The 21861-nt window shown below is 42.4% G+C and overlaps 1 protein-coding gene across 2 annotated transcripts in view; it reads left to right on the forward strand.

Annotated features, from left to right (window-relative positions):
• Window positions 1-8036: 8036 nt before the first annotated feature.
• Window positions 8037-21861, forward strand: part of SLC19A2 (solute carrier family 19 member 2) — a 32176-nt gene continuing 18351 nt past the window's right edge. The window contains exons 1-2 of one of the 2 annotated variants that reach the window (XM_070474341.1): window positions 8037-8448; window positions 15693-16295. In XM_070474341.1, the coding sequence (XP_070330442.1) occupies window positions 8251-8448; window positions 15693-16295 (801 nt within the window). In that variant the 5' untranslated portion in view covers window positions 8037-8250. The remainder of the gene's footprint in view (window positions 8449-15692; window positions 16296-21861) is intronic. The other variant, XM_020874154.2, reaches the window with a different exon arrangement.

A 21861-nucleotide genomic window follows, 5' to 3' on the forward strand; every position in this document is an offset into this window, starting at 1 on the left:
TGAGTTATGGTTAAGCTATTGTTAACCATAACTCAGAGGGTGCACTAACTTTTCATACAGGGCAGAATTTAAGATTAGTGAGGGAGGTGTTTCAATTTAGACCTTAAAGGATGGCAGAAGACAGGCAGAGGCAGGAGGGGGGCATGTTGTCACCAAGAATACACTGGGCAAACCCCAAGCACTATCCCAAAGGGCCTTGCTCATGTGGCAATGTCTCACCTGTGTGGTACCACATTCCTGCCCACACAGACAGAACTGGCTGATGAGTAGGCAGCCCTACGGAAGGGCTGCAAGGCATGGCTGAGCTGTAGGGTGATGTCTTGATGACTATATACAAAATTCTGGGTCAAGTATGCAAGAAACAGGCAGAAGAGTCACTTGTGAGCTGAGCTGACCTTTTACTGGATAGCACAGCATAGTCATTCAGTCTACGATTATTGTCAGGACACAACATGCTTCTGTTTGTGACATAGGTCATCAGCTTACAGGCATTTCAAGGGTACAGCCTGGAATAGGGCTTGATGATTCACTGCTGATCCATCCTATGACACTTCAAGATTGGGATTGTTTTATGATTATTTTTTATGGCACCAAGGACAATGCTTGGACAAGAGATGCTTTTTTTGAAAAGAAAAAAGTTTGTTTTATTTATTTTTGGCTGTGTTGGGTCTTTGTCGCTGCATGGGCTTTTGTATAGTTGTGGTGCGCGGGGGCCACTCTCTAGTTGTGGTGTGTGGGCTGGTCATTGCAGTGGCTTCTCCTGTGGTGGAGCCTGGGCTCTAGGTATGCAGGCCTCAGTAGTTCTGGCACATGGGCTCGGCAGGTGCAGTTCCTGGGTTCCAGAGTGCGGGCCTCAGTAGTTGTGGTGTGTGAGTTTAGTTGCCCCGCAGGGCATGGGATCTTCCTGGGTTAGGGATCGAATCCATGTCTCCTGCATTGGCAGGTGGATTCTTTACCACTGAACCATCAGGGAAGCCCAATAGTAGACTCTTAATAAACTCCTGTTGGAATAAACATGACTCGGAAGGACTGAGATTCCCTGTCACCCAGTGTTCCCACTTATAAACTGAGGAAAATGTCTATTTGTACATATCATACTTAAAAGAATGAAGTAAGAATATAAGTTGGAGTTCTCCAACTTACACTTGAAAGGCACTTCAACAACCTGTTTTCAAGAAGAACTGATTTGTGGTACATTATATTGAAAAGTAAGGAAATAATAAATAATAGAGAACATAAAAGGCTACATGGCAAGGAGGATTAACATTGGACTGCACAACCAAAGACCGTTTTGAGTTTGCTGCTAATTCTCTTAGTGATCTTGGTAGACTGATTTTCATTTCTTGGCCTCAGTTTTGATATTCTTTCCAAAATTAATAGTCTGATTATGTTTTTCTGAAGCACATCATTATTTCTATTGTAGAACAGGGTTCAAATTGGGTCAGCAGGCATGTTTCCAATTTCATCACATCACATCTCTTAATTTCTCTGTAATCTGGAGTCTTCCTCTGGAAGGTAATACAGTAGGCAAGCTGATACAATCCTTGCTTTTGCTCTGAAGTTCTGTATGCCACACCATAGGTTATAAATGTTTGACTCCCTCCTGCTTTGTCAATCCCTACTTGCTAGGAGGCTACCCTTGAGGGTTTTTGAATGGGTCACTAAGGGATTAGAATTAGTAATCTATAGAGGGCCATTCATTCACCAAGATTCATCAGGCTCCTTCAAGTAGTCAGAGTCAGATATTATGCCAGAGAAACGGAAGATTAAGACAGAAAGGTTTCTGTTTTCAGTCCAACAATCTCCTCATAAGGTCAGGTTAATAAGTATAATCATTTTATCATTCCCTTTATATTTTTTGCAGTTTATTTTTTATACTAGTGCATCTATGCTCTCGGGACTTCCCTGGTGGTTCAGATGGTAAAGCGTCTGCTCATAATGAGGGAGACTGGGTTCAATCCCCGGGTTGGGAAGATCTCCTGGAGAAGGAAATGGCAACCCACTCCGGTACTCTTGCCTGGAGAATCCCATAGATGGAGGAGCCTAGTAGGCTACAGTCCATGGGGTCACAAAGAGTCGACACAACTGAGCAACTTCACTTCTTAAAGGGCTTCCTTATCTCCTAGAGTGTACATGCAGCCTTCATAGATTTGGAGGGAGGATTATTATTACTTAAATTTAAATAACGTCTATATCTGAAATTCATTTTTACATATGGTATAAAATTGCCTCAAATCTAATTTCTTTCATATGGATCAACAGTTTTGCTGGTAAAATTTGTTAAATTATTTATCTCTTTTCATTTAATGAAACAAAATAATTATCAATTAAATTTTCATACATAATAAATCCTATTTCTGGATTTCCTAGTCTATTTCACTTATGTATTTCTCTATTTCAATTATATTACCAAATTGATCTGCTTCTAGAACTTTAAAATATGTTCTGATATCTGGTTAGGCAAATACCCCCTTACTAGCCTCTTACAAAATTTTACTAGTTATTCCTGTACATTTATTATTTTACATGAACTTTAAAATCGTTTTGGATTCTTAATTGAATAGTTTGGATTCTAACTGTAATTAATTGCATTAAGGTTATAAATTAACTTGGGCAAAAGGGACATTTTTATGATATTATTTTCCTACCCAAGTTCATAATATGTCTGACCATTGGTTCACACCTTGTTTTATGTCAAGTCAATAAGAAATACTTTTGAAAAACAATACCTTTAATGAGAGGACAAATAAAGCCTTTATAAAACAACACGCTTTCATAAATTGATGAGAGGAATAAACAACCAAGAGAAAAATGAACAAAGTACATGAATAGGTAATTTACAGAAGAGTAAATCCAAATACCCGACAAACATATGGAAAGATACTCAAATTCATCCATAAAGATTTTCAAATTGAAGACAAAATGCGGCATCACTTTATAGCGGGGTTTCTCATTCTTGGCACAATTGGCATTGTAGGCTGGATAACTCTTTGTTGTGGGGGCTGCCTTGAGTATTCTAGGATTTTGGCAGAATTCTTGGCTCTGCCCACTCTAAGCTAGTAGAGTCTACCCTCAACCTGCACTGACAATCAAAAATATCTCCAGACTCCGCCAAATGTCCTGTGGCGAGGCGGGGGCGGGGGGTACAAAATCAATAAAGACTGAGAACCAATGAGTTCCACCTATCAGACTAGCGAAGATTTTAAAGCCTGATTATACCTGCTGTTCGCAAGCACCCAATGCAAAAAGAAGACTCTCATATGCACCTACTAAAATTGTAAGTTATTATAGCTTTTAAAGAAAGTGATTGAACAATGTCTACTAAAAATATGTAACTCTGATTTAGGAGTTATCCTACTCCTAGGAATAAATTCCATACAATGAAAACAATACACAAACACATATTGTACAAGGATGTTAATTGCAGCATTGTTTGGCAGTGACCAAAAAAAAAAAACAAAACTAAAAACAGAGCAAAATGACCATAAAAGGGAATAGTTGAATAAATTTTAGTACACCTACATGATGGAATATTAGAAAGAATTAAAGCTTAACCTTATTACATGGAATGGTTTCCACGAATTATTCCTGAGAAAAAGCAACATTCAAAAGGGTACATAATATAATTCTACTTTTGCAAAACACACATTCCCTCATTCTTTCATATATAGATCTTCCTAGCTTACACAATGAGGCCATCTCAAGAAACCTATTGTAAGTTGAAAATATCTTAAGTTAAAAAATGCATTTAATACACCTACCAAACATCATAGCTTAGCCTAGCCAACCTTAAACATGTTCAGAACACTGATTTTATCCTACAATTGGGCAAAATCATTTAACACAAGGCCTATTTTATAATAAAAGTGTTGAATATCTCATTAGTTTATTAAATGCTTACTGAAAATGAAGAGCAGAATGGGTGTGGAATGGGTATGTGTGTTGGTTAGTCACCCTCATGAGTACCTGGCAGACTTGGGGCTCTGGCTGCAGCAGCTCCTTGGCATCACAAGAAAGAACCACACATGTAAGCCCCTTGTTCTTGTTCCGTCGCTAAATTGTGTCTGACTCTTTGTGACCCCATGGACTGTAGCCCGCCAGGCTCCTCGGTCCATGGGATTTCCCAGGCAAGAATACTGGAGTGGGTTGTCATTTCCTTCTCCAGGGGGTCTTCCTGACCCAGGGTTCGAACCTGCTTGGCAGGCATACTCTTTATCACTGAGCCACCAGGGAAGCCAACAGTACCTGCAGAAAAGCTCAAAATTCAAAATTCCAAGTATGACTTCTACAGAAAATGCCATCATAAAGTCAAAAAACCATTAAGCTGACTCATTACGAAGTTGGAGACCATCTGACTAGAGAAAAAATGTCTCTCAATATTCTATTTATATCAACAGAATGAGCAAAAGATTTGCATATCATATCTTACAAGGCTCTACTTTTCATAATATATTAAAAAAAGCCTCTTACGACTCAAAAACAAAAAGATAAACAATCCAGTTATAAAGAGGGCAAAAGATTTGAATTGACCCTGCTCCAAAGAAGCTATACAAACAGCTAACAGACACATGAAAAGATGCTCAATATCATTAGTCATATTAGGGAAACGCAAATTATGGTCACTATTCACCATTTCACACCCCTAGGATGGATATTTGAAAGAAGGAAAATAACAAGTGCTGGCCAAAGATGTGGAGTAATTGGGATTCTCACACATTGCTAGTGGGAATGTTAAATGGTATAGGGTCTGAAGAAAACCGTCTGGTCATTCCTTAAACAGTTGAACATAGAATTACTAGGTGATCTGGCAATTTCATTCCTAAATACCCCAAAGAATTAAAACCAGGTATTCAAACACTTACACATAAATGTTCACAGCAGCACTATTCACATAGCCAAAAAAAGGGAAACAAGCCAAAAGTCTATCAGTCGATGAATGGATACACAATGTGTTATATACATAAAGTGGAATATTTTTCAGCTATAAAAAGAATGGAGTACTGATACATGATTCATGTGTCAATGAACCTTGAAAATGTTATGCTAAATGAAGGAAAGCAGAAACCAAAACTCACATATTGTATGCTTCCTTTTATGCGAAACATCCAAAACAGTTAAATCCATAGACAGAAAGCACATTAGTGTTTGTTAGGGGCTAGGGGGAGGGAAGAATAGGGAGTGATATTTAAGGGGTACAAGTTTCCTTTGAGGTGGTGAAATGTTTTAGAACTAGACAGGTGATGGTTGCCCAACACTGTGAATGTACTAATACCAGAGTTGTACACTTAAATACAGTTTCTGGGTCACCTTGTATTACGTGAACATTACCTCAATTTAAAAAATATATTCTATTTACCTTTGTACTAGTTTTCTAGTGCTATAAAACAAATCACTACAAATTTAGCAGCTTAACAAAATTAAAATAACAATATAGCTCACAGTTCTGTAGATCAGAAGGCTAGGGGTCTTGGGTGGTTTCAAGCATGACTGGAAGAAATTAAGGTGTTGGCTGGGCTCTCATCTGGAAACTCAGAGAAAGAATCCATTTTCAGGCTTGTTTGTAGCCAGATTCAGTTCCTCCTGATTGTGGGACTGAAAACCCCAGTTTCTCGCTGGCTGTCAGCCAAGAGTCAGTCTCAATTGCCACAGGGTGCCTTGGCACATAACCCCCTCCAAAAACAGTGTGGCATATCTTTTACGTCAAACAGGAGACAGTGTCTGCTTTTAAAGGGCGCCTGTGATTAGACTGGGCCCACCTGGATAATCTCAGGTGGGCCATACATTATAACAGTTATATTGTCTGGTTAACATCACTGGTTTCACCCCCCACCTTAGTTGGATTATACTAAGGCCAACTTGCTGGGGGCCATTCTTACAATTCTGTCATGATCTCTTGGAGAAAAATAACGAAACAGTCTACTAATTCAAGAACAATTATTTGTTAATGCCCAACACTGTCTGAGTGATTTACACCAAAGAAAAATTTCAGGACTAACGATTTACAGATGAACACAACTCAGGTCTCCAAGACTCAGGGAAGGGATGGAAAGCTGTTTTTAATAACTGGACTTCTCCTCCTGAAGCCTCTCATTTCTTTTTCTCTTTCTTTCTCTTCTACTAAAGCGCTGAATGTAAGTGTGAAGCAATTGCCAAGAGGACCACTGATGTTCCCTCTGTTATCAAAATGAAAGGCAGATACTGTGGCTGGAATTTAGGGGACTAGATAATTGTATTATGCAGTTCTTAGTTTTTTGGCCTCAAGTTGCCTATTACTGAAGTTTCTAAAGGCTCACTTTGTGGGTTATACCTACTGATAGGCTTCCCAGGTGGCACTAGCGGTAAAGAAGCTGCCTGCCAACGCAGGAGACATGAGAGGAGGGTTTCCTCCTTGGGTAGAGAAAAATCCCCCAGAGGAGGGCATGGCAACCCACTCCAGTATTCTTGCCTGAAGAATCCCATGACAGAGGAGCCCCGAGGGCTACAGTCCATAAGGTTGCAAAGCACTGGTCCCCACTGAAGCGACTTAGCACACAGAGCACAAATGCATACCTACTGATAGTTGCCATATTAGAATTAAATCTGGAGTTTTTAAACAGAAAAATATACAAACACATTCTCTTGGCCTATTGAGTGACAATGTCATCACACACCATGTGGTCTTTATTTATAAAGGAAATAAAATCTCAGTATTATTACAAAAGTAGTTTGACCCTGTGGAATTCTGGAAAGATGGCAAGGTTCCCTAGGGCTTCCTGGACCCCATTTTGAGACCCACTGATAGATGTATAACAACTGTGTTTCTTCAGCGACCCATCAACTCACATACTTTGGTGCATCAACTTGTGCAATTTTAGAAACAAATCTTTTCCTTTACTAGTACGTTGTTTCATTTAATAGAGTTACTTTTGTGGCTATTGCAAAAAGTATCCTTTTTGCCGAAATTGTCATTTGCTGACTCAGGAGGAAAACTGGGCTAGGTAGGTCTAACACATATTATGCAAAACAGAGTTTAAAAATGTTTTCTCTGAGCTTCTGCTAAGATCTGTTACTCTGTAAATACAGCACAGGGAAAATTAGTGTAAACGGTTCAGGTGGTCTGCAGTAGGACTGGGATACAGTCAAGCGGAGTCAGGCAGAAAAAGGCTTAGAGAGAGAAATGAAAGAAAGCATTGAGGATTCTTCACACGATTTGCCCTTGAAAACTATGCCAAGACCTCTGCTGTGGTTTTTTTAAATGAAGAGACTGATCGTAATTCTTGATTGCTATACCGACTCGGGATTTCCCCCTTATCTTTTAAACACTGGCTATACTTACAGCTATGTTTGCTTTCATTGTATTCCGCTTACAAATTGTAACAAAATAAAGCCCAAACGCTTTCAAATTAGGACTCCAGGACATCTTTCTCTTTAAGTGACTGGCTCTTTCATTCTTTTCACAGTATTTTATCTGCCTTTTCCTGCTCAGGCTCTTGGTCAAAGCCTCAGAACGCTTAGACACCGGGCTTCTACTTTTTTTTTTTTTTTTTTACTGCAGATGAATACAGTTTAAGAGCCTGAAATCTGCTGGAAGAAAGGCAGAGCATTCCCCCGTCCCAAGGTGAAATCTTTGGCGCTGGCCACCTGGGAAAGAGAATCCGAACAGACGTTCAAAGAGGGACCGTGGTTGAGAATGAGAGGCTAACTGTGATACAGTACGTTCCTCCTGCTGGGGATGAGGCCCACGCCGAGCATTCGTGACCTGTGAGTTGCAGCACCGCGGATGCACTAGCTGACCTCCAGCGTGGGCGGAGGGTTCTCCGCCTGAGCAGCGCGCCCCCGCGCCTCTCATCACCGCGTTCTCACCAGAGTCCTACACGTCCTCCGCTCCAGAGCCAGAGGACGTCAGTGGTCACGCGTGCCACCGCGCCCGCCGCCACCGCCTACCCGAGTTCGCGTCTTGTGAGCCACCGACCAATGGGAGAGAAGCCACTGCCCGGCGTCCTCTCCGATTGGTTCTCGGCAGGGAGGCGGTGGCGGAGGGCGTGGCTGGTTTTCGGCAGCGCGGCTGGAGGGCGGCGGCACGTGTGCCTCCGGGCGCTGGGAAAGACTGGGAAGAGCTGCGGTGGGAGGTGGCTATCCCTGAACTGCCTGCCCCTGCCGGGAGGAGGCGCCACTTACAATTTGCAGGTGTCTGCGCTGGGGACAGCGCTTCAGCCTCACTCTAGTTGGCAGCACGGAAAAGAAGGAAGGGGCCGTGTCCCCGCCCCCCGGATGGTCGTACCCGGCCCGGAGTCCCGGCGGGCGGCGGCGGCCACCATGCTCCTGCGCACTGCTCGGGTCCCACGCGAGTGCTGGTTCTTGCCCACCGCGCTGCTCTGCGCCTACGGCTTCTTCGCCAGCCTCAGGCCGTCCGAGCCCTTCCTAACCCCTTACTTGCTGGGGCCGGAGAAGAACCTGACTGAGAGGGAGGTAAGTGCGGCTGGCTGGGGGTGGCTGGACCGGCGCGGAGCGCGGACCGGCCGAGATGGACGGAGGGGACGCAGGTGAGGAAAGGCGGAGGGAGAAAGACGCTTGAGCCGCGGGGAGCCGTTCTGGACAGAGATTGCTGACTTTCCCCAGTTGAAGGGCTGCTCCGTGTTGGGCGCCGCCTTAATTCACGCTGTGTTTCTGTCCTCGGTCGGACTGGAAGGGCAGGTCTCAGGTGAAGGGCTCGGAGCGCGGTTCGGGGTTTGGGAGCCCCAGTGCACGTGTGCTTCAGGCGATGTGTTGATGTTGCAGTAGCCCCACTCTGCTCCAACTGATCCATCTTGGGGGCGGGGGAGAGGAGGGGAGAGAATATTTGGGAGGAAAAACGAAAACAGCAAGCTGTACTTTGGACATGGTAAAGGTTTAAATAAATATTTGCTGCCTGAAAGTAAGGAGCCAGATGCCTTGTGACTCCTGCTTTCTGAAAGGACCTTCCCCGCTACCTGCTGCACCTTCTTCTTCCCTTCCATTTGTTTACCCTTGGCGGTTGGTCGTGCTCAAGTAAGAAGTGTACAGAACAAGAACCATCATCTTGTCTTGATTTTTATTGGGTGAGACTGTGTCCAGTACGCCTCACCACCCCCCACCCCACCTCTCTGTGATAAAAGCAGATATTTAGATGGTGTCACACAGTTGTCATTTAATTATAGTTCTTCGTGCATTGTGATTTGTTGATTCACGGATGTTAGTTTTGCTCGTTCTGTTCTGCCCGCGATGTTCAGAGTAATTGAGAGTACATAGTCCATGATCAAGAACTTCTTGCTGATTGATTTTCCCTAGGAGAATTTGTAAGTACTTTAGAAGTGCATTTGTGCTTTAAAAAATGTACTCAAGTCTTCAAAGTGTATGGTCAATCTCAACATCTGTTGTTTGAAAAAGAAAGACCTTAACTGGAAAAGGAAGTAAACTGAAGTTACTCCCATACAACCCAAATAAAGCAGATTCAGCATCCTCTTCCTTGAATACTACAAAGCATGGAAGCTGAGGTCTGGTATTCCTTTCTAGAGCACCACAAAGGGTGAAAGCTGAGTGCAGTTGTTAGCTGTTCCTTTCTTCCATTGTCCACTCCTCTCACCCTGCCTCCCTGCCCCAGTTGCTCCCAGTGAAGTCCTCCTATATAAACTTTACTCCCTTCTCAGTGATTACTGGTCAACTCTTTTGAATACCCCTGTATAACAGGTCAGAGCAGGATGTAATTACTTATGTTCCAGTTTGTTGTTGGATTGCTCTTCCATTTTCAAGGGCACTTTAACAAGGGAATTGAAATTTTGGCTGAGTTGAATTGAACCAGGAATTGAACCCTGGGCTGAGGATTTCATTTGAGTTTCTCATATTGCCTTGCAGCTAGCAAGTAGTATTAACTTTACCCAACTTCAGCTTTATTTCTCAGTCTTATGGACTGCTCCACAAGGAACTGTAACAGTTACTCATTACCTATTTGAATTAGAATATTGGTTAAAAACAGTAATGAAGTTGAAAGGGCCAACTCCTGTGAACAGAATGATTCTAGAAGAAGGAACATGACTTCCTTAAATAGAATGATTCTATTAATAGAACACCCCCAAACAACTACTGAATCTGAGGTGTGACCTCTGAAGCAGAAATGATACTACTTTTAAGCCGTTCACAATTAAAGTTTCATGTGACCTGCCATGTGATCTGCACCTTGCCTGAAAGAGAAGCACAGAGGGGAGAAACATGCTTCCAGTGTTGCTCTTTGAAAGCTAGTCTGTTTTGTACAAGTGCTCTGGGCAAAATTGCTATGTGACGTGCCATCATGTGCCCTGATTATCAGAAATCTTCCTACGACGAATGAAATATGTTGGGGGGGGTGGTGTAGTGCAATAAAGCAGGGGTGCCAGGCCCAGGAAATATTTGCTGAATGTGTAACGAAAACAGAGCATGCTTCTGTCACTGCAGATTAGTGGAGGAAGAGGGCAGGGTTTGAAGAGAAATCTAGAGGTCTGGAAAAGGATGTCGTTTGTCTCTGAGAACCTCAGAGTTGTGGCTGATTCTGTTCTGTTGGTCAGGCGCAGTATAGCTCTGTCCAGCCTCTCTGCAATCCTAGATTTTTTTAATCTCTAATAACTGAAATAAACAGCACAACTTGCTCTCCTTCCTAACTGAGTGTTTGTTTTTCACCTCTGGACAGTTATTTATTTACTTAATATTGTATAATTTTTTTTTAGGAAAGTGAATGTCAAATCATGGCTAGTGATATTTGTGTTGAATTTTATGTTTCCTCCAGGAGACTTTAGAAGGGCCAAATGTGATCATCTTAGACAGAGCTGTTGTTAACCAGGTCCAAAGACAAAAGGAGGAAAAAAGGACAGAATTTCCTCTTTCCATTCTCAAAGGATTTCTTCCCTAGATTATAGGAAAACCGTTAACTTGTATGACTTTATAAATTTTAAATAGGTTAAAATTTGTATTTCAGTGGTTAAAAACCAACTTTTAATAAAACAGAGTTCTTTATCACCAAAAACTTTTTTATCCTCTCACCTTTTTCAGCATTGGATTTGACATTCAGTACTGTCCTCTGGGGCTTTGCCAGTGGCTCAGCAGTAAAGAATCCGCCTGCCAGTGCAGGAGATGGGGGGTCCATCCCTGGATGGGGAAGATCCCCTGGAGGAGGAAATAGCAACCCACTCCAGTATCTTGACTGGAAAATCCTGGATAGAAGAGCCTAGCAGGCTATTTTATTTATTTGGCTGCACTGGATCTTAGTTGTGGCACGTGGTTTCCCTGACTAGGGATTGAACCTGGGCCCCCATGTTGGGAGCGTGGTGTCTTAGCCACTGGACCACCAGAGAAGTGACGTTTTTAAAGCATTCGACTTAATATATTAAAACTACTGTACCTACTATTCAGAGCCTTACAGAATTTGGTTCTTACTTCTTAACACCCTTATCTCCTACTCCATCCTTCTTCCTCTTGCCTTATATTAATATGTGCTCAAACTCCATGTTAATCTTACAGTCATAAATCCAGCATATCCATTCTCTCATCTACTGGCTTGTGCTCAAAGATGTGATCTCTGCTTGGGATAATCTTCTACAGAACTCTTGATATCTTTCTGTTGGCCTCTGATTTTCTCATCCTTCAAGGTCCAGTTCAAAGAAGCAACCCCGTATTTCCTGTCTCCCTTATCAATAATTTGTGTGTATATATTTTTCACTAGTTTCAGAACTCCTGGAGAACTGAGACTTCACTTTATTCTTTGTTTTTGTAATCTTCATACAGTTTGGAAATAGTGTTGTACAAATAAGTGCTTGTTAACTAGTAGTCTAAATGAAACTTGATTCTAAAAGTCTAAAGCTGAATTAGAGTTTAAAACGAAACATGTTTTTCCTTAACTGTTTGTGTCTCGGAAGAAAGCACAAACAAGCTCTGTTCCAAAGACCTGTGAAAGACACTTTAGAATAAAATCAATTCCCTTTTCTTGCATGGCAGATGTTACCTGAGATAAGAGGGTATTGTCCAAGTATGGGCAATGAGAAAGTAATCTCTGTAATCTGTACATTTTTGCATGTAGGAAGTTTCCTGAAGGGAAAGTATCCATCAAAGAAGTTATTTCCTGGTACCACAGCTTCTCCTTGGAGGCACTGAGAGAGAAGGGATCTTCTTTTATTATTATTATTATTATTATTATTATTATTATTAACTTTTTATTTTGTATTGGGGTATAGCTGATTAACTAGTGTTGTGATAGTTTTAGGTGAACAGCGAAGGGACTCAGCCATACATGTACATGTATCCATTCTCCTCTAAACCCCGCTCCCATCCAGGTTGCCACAGAGCATTGAGCAAGGGTTCTCTGTGCTTTACAGCAGGTCCTTGTTGATTCTCCATTTTAAATATAGCAGTGTGTACATGTCCATCCCAGACTCCCTAACTATCCTAAGAAGGGATCCTCTTTTGGAGACCCAGTGGCTAAGCTCTGTAGGTTGTTTGGTCTTCTTTCTTCTTGAAAGCCCCATAAAAGCACCCCTATACAGGTTGGAAAAGGTGCTGTCGGCATTAGAAGTAAGGGGGGAACATAGTAGGTAATCAAAAACAGTTTTCTGATTGAAGAACTGAGGCGTCTGAATGTGGTGGATTCAGAATATCCAGGTCAGGTTCTCCCTCTGCCAGTGACTTGCTGGGATAACTTTGGGCAATTCACTTGAGGCCTAGTTACTTTGGTTGTAAGATAGACATGATAAACGCAATTACCTCTTAGCGTTGTTTGGATGAAATGAGGTCATACAGGTGAGGTGATTAGCATAGTGTGTAACAGATGTTCTGTTATACTGCTGATAATACTGTGGAAGGGGCCGTCCACTTGGGTTGATGTCTCTCCTAGGAGTAAATTCTGATTTCTTATTTAGAATAACTTAAAGAGAACACATCTGGTCTTTTTCCCCCTGCTTGCCTTATTTTTGTTTCAGCTTGGCATTGCTTTTCCTTATCTTCATTATCTAAATTGTGGTTTTTGTGTTAGGAGTGGAATTAGACTCATAAGTATAAACACTTTAAATTGGTAACTGAAAGGATGAGATGTATATAATAAAAACTTGGTAGCTTTGGGTGACAGCTAGTATTGAAATGTATACAACAAGTAAAAGTACAGACAGTATTACTGGAGTGAAGAATCAATGAACCTCCCATGGAGTGCATGGCAGAACAAAGAAGATGGAGTTACAGAAGGAAAGTATTTTTTAAAGGAAGTTGTAATGGTTAACAGCTCTGTGGTATTGTGTTGGGGAAAATGTGAAAGTGGAGAAACATGCAGAGTCAACCAGAGGAGGCAGTTTCACACTTAAGATATGGGAGAATATCTAAAACTATAGGCTGAAAAGTGGGAATTTGCTAATGGAACACACCTGTGCAAAGTCTGTAGGGACGCCTTCACTCTTCAGGACTTTCATCTCAAGGTTGCCCTTATCTGCTCTGGTTTTCTGCTGAGAGGTGTCTGACCCTGTGCTATATCAGCAAAGTACACTTTGTTCCTCATTTGTTAAAATTTCTACCCTTGTGGATCGGAATCATTTCTGCCGTTCTCAGTTATTCTTTTATGTATATGTTCAGGCACAAGAAAGTTTCCTGGTAAGTGGAGGTTGCTAAATGATTTAGAAACAGAAATTAGACCAGAATTCATGAAGGTGAGGCTGTTAGATCAGTCACTCTTTTTTTCCATTTTTTTTTTCAAATTTACTGTTAATTGGAGGATAATTGCTTTACAGTGTGTGTTGGTTTCTGCCATACAACACGCTGAATCAGCCATGAGTATACATATATCCACTCCCTCTTGAACTTCCCTGCCACCCCACCCTAGCCCTTGGGGTCATCACAGGCCAGTGGTCTGAGCTCCCTGGGTGACATAGCAACTTCCCACTAGCTCTTTTACACATGGTAGTGTGTATGTTTCAGTGATACTCACCCAGTTCATCCCACCCTCTCCTTCCCCTGCTCTTCTTTCCACAAGTCCATTCTCTACTTCTGCATCTCTGCTTCAGCCCTGAAAATAGGTTCATCAGTACTCTTTTCTAGATTCCATATATATGCATTAATATACAATATTTGTTTTTCTCTTTCTGACTTATTTCACTCCATATAACAAACTCTAATTTCCTCCACCTCAGTTCAGCTGACTTCATTCCTTTTTGTGGCTGAGTAATCTCCATAGATGAATCACTTTTGATATTCAGCCAATCAGAAATCAAGTTTGGAATGTATATTAGATTATGTTTTCCTTTTATAGTTGGTATCTGCATTGGCAAATATTTTATAATAATTTTTTACAATATTGTTCCTCTAAAACTTTAAAACAGTTAGTCCTATGTTACACTTGGGTGAACTGAGGTATACATGAGAATTAAAAAAAGTAGAGGGTTATATCACTCCATCACAAAGTATTCAGCCTATTAGCAGGACTACCTTTCAGAAAGCACTTAAAAACTGAGGCCACTGATCTAAACTTAATGATCACTTAGAAACTGACTTATTATTAAGCCCCCAGGAATTTGCTAGGCTCTGGGGTAGGTGTGAGAAAAGGAAAAAGTCTCCTACTTAAAATGATTCTTATTTGAAGAATGGAGACTTAAATCAATTAATTTAATGGATATTGTCTCAAGTGGTCTGTGTTTTAGCTTCAATCCTTAAGTCTTTAGACCTATGAAAAGATAGTGGAGTAAGTGACTTACATGTGTTCTCTCATTTAGCCCTTGCAACAAACAACCCTGTGGCATAGGTTTTCCTTCTCTTTTACTGATGATGGAGATGGCTAAAGGGAACTTAAAAAAAGAAAAATCAACTTAAAAATCATTCGGCAAATGATGGAACCAGACTTCCAGCTGGAGTCTTTTTGGTTTAAAAATTATTTCTACTGTCTTCCAGTGAAAAATTAATGAAAAAGAAAACAAAACCTTCCTTTTTTTTTTCCATATCATAGACACGCGAAAAGAAAGGCACCAGAGCTGCTTATAATGCTTCATTCATAGATTGTTACTCTGTTAAGACTGTAGGACAGAGTTACCTTCTTGATCTATTCCTGTTACCCCAAAGAAGTGAAACTTAATAACAGAAAAACCCAATCAATGGTAGGATCTATGTTCCCCATTCTGTGGCTGAAAGTAAGAACTGATGATTATTCCAAAACATTTGTTTGTTTCCAAAGCATTTATTCAGCCAAGTACAGTATGTAGGCTGTGCAAATGAAAGTCAAGTCCACTCTGAAAGAACCTATAAAGCAGTGGTTCTAAACTCTGGCTCATATTAAAATCTCGTGGGAAGTTTTGAAAAAATGCCTGTGGCTAGGCATCCAAAATTTTTAAAGCTCCTTGAGAGATGTGTAACCATGGTTAAGAAGCAGTGCTATGAGGTAATTGAAGAGAGTGACACATAGAAAGCAGTGTCAAGAGAGCTTTGGATGTTAGATTACAAATACAATCAACTGTAGCCAAGTCTTCCAGGATGAGGAAGGCATTGCACTAGGCCTCGACGAATAGGGAAGATATTAGGAAGAGATGATGGGATGGAAACAGGTAAGTGAATTCCAAGCAATTCTCAGAACTGTTGATGAGATTTCTTTGTTTGATAAGAATAAGATCTTTGAGGTTATGGTAGATTGTTTTATAAGAATAAATTGTTATGAATATTCCAGTTTGTTTGAGGTCACTAACAGAGTTTTATCCTTTTTCTACCAGGTCTTCAATGAAATATATCCAGTATGGACTTACTCTTACCTGGTGCTGCTGTTTCCTGTGTTCCTTGCCACAGACTACCTCCGCTATAAGCCTGTCATTCTGCTCCAGGGACTCAGCCTTATTGTTACCTGGTTCATGCTGCTCTATGCCCAGGGACTGCTGGCCATTCAATTCTTGGAATTCTTCTATGGCATCGCCACTGCCACTGAAGTTGCCTATTACTCCTACATCTACAGTGTGGTAGACCTGAGCATGTACCAGAAAGTCACAAGCTACTGTCGAAGTGCCACCTTGGTGGGCTTCACAGTGGGCTCTGTCTTGGGGCAGATCCTCGTCTCAGTGGCATCCTGGTCCCTATTCAGCCTGAATGTCATCTCTCTCACCTGTGTTTCTGTGGCCTTCGCTGTGGCCTGGTTTCTGCCTATGCCACAGAAGAGCCTTTTCTTTCACCACGTTCCTCCCTCCTGCCAGGGAACAAACGGCATCAAGGTACACAATGGTGGCATTGCTACTGACACTGCAGCGTCTAACCACCTTCCGAAGTGGGAGGACGTTGAATCAAAAATCCCTCTAAATCCGGAGGAGCCACCCGTGGAGGAACAGGTAAGCGCAGCCTTCAGTGCCTTGTGGTTGCTACTCTGGGGCTGGACCAGTGGTAAAAAAGCAGATGGAAACCCAACCACTCATTTGGATTCTGGTTTTATCTCAAATTGCTTTATTGGTTCCATTCATTCATTCAAGATAACACTGATTTGTATGAGGGATGAAAAATGTATTTTCCTTTGGAGTGTGTGTTAGTTGCTCAGTTGTGTCTAACTCTTTGCGACCCTATGAACTATATAGCCCACCAGCCTCCTCTGGAGTGAATAACCTCTCAGGTCAAACTGATACAACATATTGCTCATGTTGGAGATATCTAATGTCAGCAATGTCTATCTCTTCTTCAACTTTCTATCTTCCGAACTTGGTATATAAATAAAGCCCCTCAGAACATGTTGTCTAAATGAATAGGTGAAATGACACTAATAAATGATGAATGTCTACTTCCAGAAATGAAGTCCAAAGTATTTAAGAATAGGAGCTTATCTTCCTCTTCTCTGCTGAAAGTTATGTGCAGTGCAGTCATAACTCAAAGATATTGTGGGTTTGGTTCCAGACCACTGAAATAAAGCAAATATCACATAATAAAACAAAGTTACACAATTTTTTTGGTTTCACAGTGCATATGAAAGTTATTTTTACACTATACGGTAGTCTGTTAAGTGTGCAGTAGCATTACGTGTAAAAAATGTACATGCCTAAATTTTAAATTACATTATTGCTAAAAAAATGCTAACCATCGTCTGAACCTTCAGTGAGTTGTAATCTTTTTGCTGGTGGAGGGTCTTGCCTTGATGTTGATGGCTGCTGACTGATCAGGGTGGTGGTTGCTGAAGGTAGAGGTGACTGTGGCAATTTCTTAAAATAAGACAACAGTGAAGTTTGCCACTTCATTGACTTCCTTCGGGAATGATTTCTCTGCAGCACTAATGCTGTTCGATAGCATTTTACTCATAGTAGAACTTCTTTGAAAATTGGAGTCAATCCCCTTAAACCCTGCTTTATGAACTACGTGTATGTAATATTCTAGATCCCTTGTCACATCAGCAGTCTTCACAGCATCTTTACCAGGAGTAGATTCCATCTCAAGAAACCACTTTCTTTGCTTACCTATTGGAAGTAGCTTTTATCCATTTAAGTTTATCATGAAATTTCAGCAGTTCATTTGCAACTTAAAGTTTCATTTCTAATTATAGTTTTCTTGCTATTTCCACCACATCTGCAGTTACTTCCTCCACAAAAGTCTTAAACCCTTCAAAGTCATCCATGAAACAAAAGTTTTACAGCACAATGATTGTCTGACATTCCGTTTATTTTTTATAACGTGATCAGTGCTCACTAAATTGATTTTATTACCTACTAATGACTAGCACCCCAGGTGGTGCTAGGTGGTAAAGAACCTGTATGCCAGTGCAGAAATTGTAAGAGATGTGGGTTGGATCCCTGGGTCAGGAAGATCCCTTGGGGAAGGAAATGGCAACTCACTGCCCTATTCTTGCCTGGGGAATCTTATGAACAGAGGAGCCTGGCAGGCTACAGTCCATAGGGTCGCAAAGAGTCGGACATGACTGAAGCGACTTAGCAGCAGCAGCAGCAGCAGCAATCACTTGAAATCTAAGGTTTAAAAAAATATGTCCTAGACCACCTTGATATTTATTATTTGTAGATATGCAAAATGTCAGTACTTGACATGCTGAAGAAATTACAAAATTTTAGAGTTAGATGTAATTCTAACCACAAGTCATAGAACAATTAGAGCATGTTAAAGGGACTTTAGATCACATCACCTTTTCATTTTAGAGATAAGGATTGGGAACTATTCATACAGCAATACTTTTATTTGCAGACTGACGCATTTTACTGTTAGGAAGCATTCTGTGTGTATGTGTGTGCTGTGTGTGCATGTGTGTTTGAGTTCTGTAAAACAATGAGAGAAGCAAAATAAATGTTTTCAGTGTGTACTCAATATTATCTGTTGCAGCACAATGTAGCAGATTTTGAGGAAGAAAGACAGTCTGCAGTACTGATATTTAGCAGCAGGGTGATCTTGGGCAGGTTTCTTAATTCTTTGTGGCTGTTAGTTCCTTTGTTCATATACCTACCTCATAGGGCTATTTCAAGTATTAAATAACTCCATGTAGAGCTTTCAGTTTAGTATATGTAAGTAGGTAATCAATACATGATAATTTTTATTATTATCTTTATCATTAGATATGAATAATCAAGAACAGATTTGTACCTTCACCAAGATACTTATTTGTGGGGCTATAAATAATTTTTCATTTACCCTTTGAATTAGTTATCCCTGGTATTCTGGGCCTTATAAAAAGAGTTATGAGGGTCTGGTACTGGTACTAATTCACAAATTATTTTTCTTTAACTGAGATAGGCTATCTCTAAATGTAGAGAATGTTAAGCCAGATGATCATGAAGCTTTCTGTGACTCTAGAATCCTGTGTTTCATGAGCTGGTTGATGTGAAGGTATTCTGTCATTTTTCTTCTGCTTCCCAGGCATACCATGAACAACTTTTTTGTCCAGCCCATATATGTAGGGATACATAATTAATACCATAGAAGTAATTTAATTGCAATCATCAGCCCTTGTCTTAAATCTTCATAGTCTAGGCATTAAACTCTAATTACCGTCATCCACATTTTCCTATTGTATGTAGAAGAAAATCCAAAATTCTCATCATGGCCTATAAGACCTTATACAGTTTGGCTCCTTGCCAGCCCCTCTGCCCTTATCTCTTAATTGGGCTGAAACACATCAAGCTTTTCTCACCTCAGAATTTCATTCAGGAGGTTCTCTCAGTCAGGGCTGCCTTTCACTCTGATTTTCATGGCTGGTTCTTTTATGTCACTCAGGTCTCAACTCAGACATCTGCTTTTTAGAAAGCCATTTAACATTCTTAGCAATCATTACTTCTCCATATAAAAGTCGCTTGCTAGCCCATTCCCTGTTTACTGTCTTTCTATAGTATTCCTACTGTAAGGTCTCTTGTATGTGTATATTTATCATCTATCTCTCTTACTCCAGTGTAAATTTCAGGAACTTTCCTATTGTCGCCAGTGTCTAGAACATTGCCAGACAGATTGTGGGCACTCAGCTGAGTTTATTTTTTTGGGCTCCAAAATCACTGCAGATGGTGATTGCAGCCATGAAATTAAAAGACACTTACTCCTTGGGAGAAAAGTTATGACCAACCTAGACAGCATATTAAAAAGCAGAGACATTACTTTGTCAACAAAGGTCTGTCTAGTCAAGGCTATGGTTTTTCCAGTAGTCACGTATGGATGTGAGAGTTGGACTATAAAGAAAGCTGAGCACCAAAGAACTGATGCTTTTGAACTGTGGTGTTGGAGAAGACTCTTGAGAGTCCCTTGGACTGCAGGGAGATCCAACCAGTCAATCCTGAAGGAGATCAGTCCTGAGTGTTCATTGGAAGGACTGATGCTGAAGTTGAAACTCCAATACTTTGGCCACGTGACGCAAAGAGCTGACTCATTTGAAAAGACTCTGATGCTGGGAAAGATTGAGGACAGGTAGAGAAGGGGACAACAGAGGATGAGATGGTTGGATGGCATCACTGATTCAGTGGATATGAGTTTGGGTAAACTCTGGGAGTTGGTGATGGACAGGGAGTACTGCAGTTCATGGGGTCGCAAAGAGTCGGACACGACTGAGTGACTGGACTGACTGACTGACTGAGGGAGGAGAAAATGGCAACCCACTCAAGTATCCTTGCCTGTAAAATTCCATGGACAGAGGAGCCTGGCAGGCTATAGTCCATGAAGTAGAGTCGGACACGACTGAACAACTAACACACACACACACATGGAATGAGAATCAGACAGTCCTTGCCACAGCCATACATACCCTGGGCAGGGAGGCAGGTCCCCTAGAAGGCACCGCAGATGGGAGCTGGAGCGTAGGGACTGTGGAGCAATCCCAGGGCCAGGGCTGCTGTTGACTGTGGAGAGACAGACCAAGGAGATGTGGAGGAGGAGACTGTGGTGGGAGATGCCTGTGGAGGAAAGTTAGGCAGCCATGGAAGTAAGGCAGTACTGCTGAGTCACGCGTAGGGGGTGGAGCCATCACCACAGCCTCTCTCTCCCCACACGCCAGCATCGGCAGCTGAACAATAGAGAGGCTGGCCCATCAAATGCCTCACACACTGGACTACAGAGGAGGACCCCACCAGGGTGCCCCTTTAAGTGACTGATGCGCCAATCTACAGAGTAGGACCTGACCAGGGTGCCCCTTTAAGTGACTGATGCGCCAATCTACAGAGCAGGACCTGACCAGGGTGCCCCTTTAAGTGACTGATGCACCAGTGTACAGAGCAGGACCCCAGCCAGGGTGCCCCTTTAAGTGACTGATGCGCCAGTCTACAGAGGAGGATCCCAGCCAGGGTGCCCCTTTAAGTGACTGATGCGCCAATCTACAGAGCAGGACCCCAGCCAGGGTGCCCCTTTAAGTAACTGATGTGCCAGTCTACAGACCAGGACCTGACCAGGGTGCTCCTTTAAGTGACTGATGTGCCAATCTACAGAGTAGGACCCCACCAGGGTGCCCTTTAAGTGACTGATGTGCCAATCTACAGAGTAGGACCCCACCAGGGTGCCCCTTTAAGTGACTGATGCGCCAATCTACAGAGCAGGACCTGACCAGGGTGCCCCTTTAAGTGACTGATGCGCCAGTGTACAGAGCAGGACCCCAGCCAGGGTGCCCCTTTAAGTGACTGATGCGCCAATCTACAGAGGAGGACCCCACCCAGGGTGCCCCTTTGAGTGACTGATGCACCAATCTACAGAGCAGGACCCCAGCCAGGGTGCCCTTTAAGTGACTGATGTGCCAATCTGCAGAGCAGGACCCCACCCAGGGGGGCCCCACTATGTGCCTGACTCACCAAACACAGGCAGGCGAGCCCTCTAAGTGCCTGAATGGGCGGAGCTGTGGAGAAAGACTAGCCAAAGAGGCCTGATCACCAGCTACCAGAGGCTCGAGGAAAGAGTCTGGTGGGGCCCTTACACCTCCGGCTGAGGCAGTCCGTGTCCCTGCACATTTGGTGCTGCACAGGGTCCCCGCAACCCAGGCAGCTGCGCCACCTTCATGCTCAACCCTCACTGGGGCAGAGCTGCCACAGGCAAAAAAGTTCTGGCGTCTGTGCATGTGGGGCTGCTTCAGTCATGTCCAATTCCTTGCAACCCTATGTACTGTGGCCTGCCAGGCTTCTCTGTCAGGGGGTTTCTCCAGGCAAGAATACTGGAGCATATTGGCCAACACTGGTTGCCATACCCTTCTAGAGCACCATATTTCCTGCTGCCCTAGCCGCCAACTCCCCTGGGCACCTGGTGCTGCCAGAACCCCTGTGACCCAAGCAGCTGCACCACCTCCACACCTGGCCCTCCCAGGGGCAAACCCAAGTCCTCAGGGCAGCCTCAGGAGCAAACCCCAGTGATGACCCACATGCAGAGGTGGAAATAAAACCACAGTTGAAACCCAGGGGCAGTGTGGCTAAGGAAGACCCAAAACCTTCCCACCAGCTGCACAAGCTGAAGATT

Source organism: Odocoileus virginianus, chromosome 11 (genome assembly GCF_023699985.2).
Source record: "Odocoileus virginianus isolate 20LAN1187 ecotype Illinois chromosome 11, Ovbor_1.2, whole genome shotgun sequence".
NCBI classification, from domain to species: Eukaryota; Metazoa; Chordata; class Mammalia; order Artiodactyla; family Cervidae; genus Odocoileus; species Odocoileus virginianus.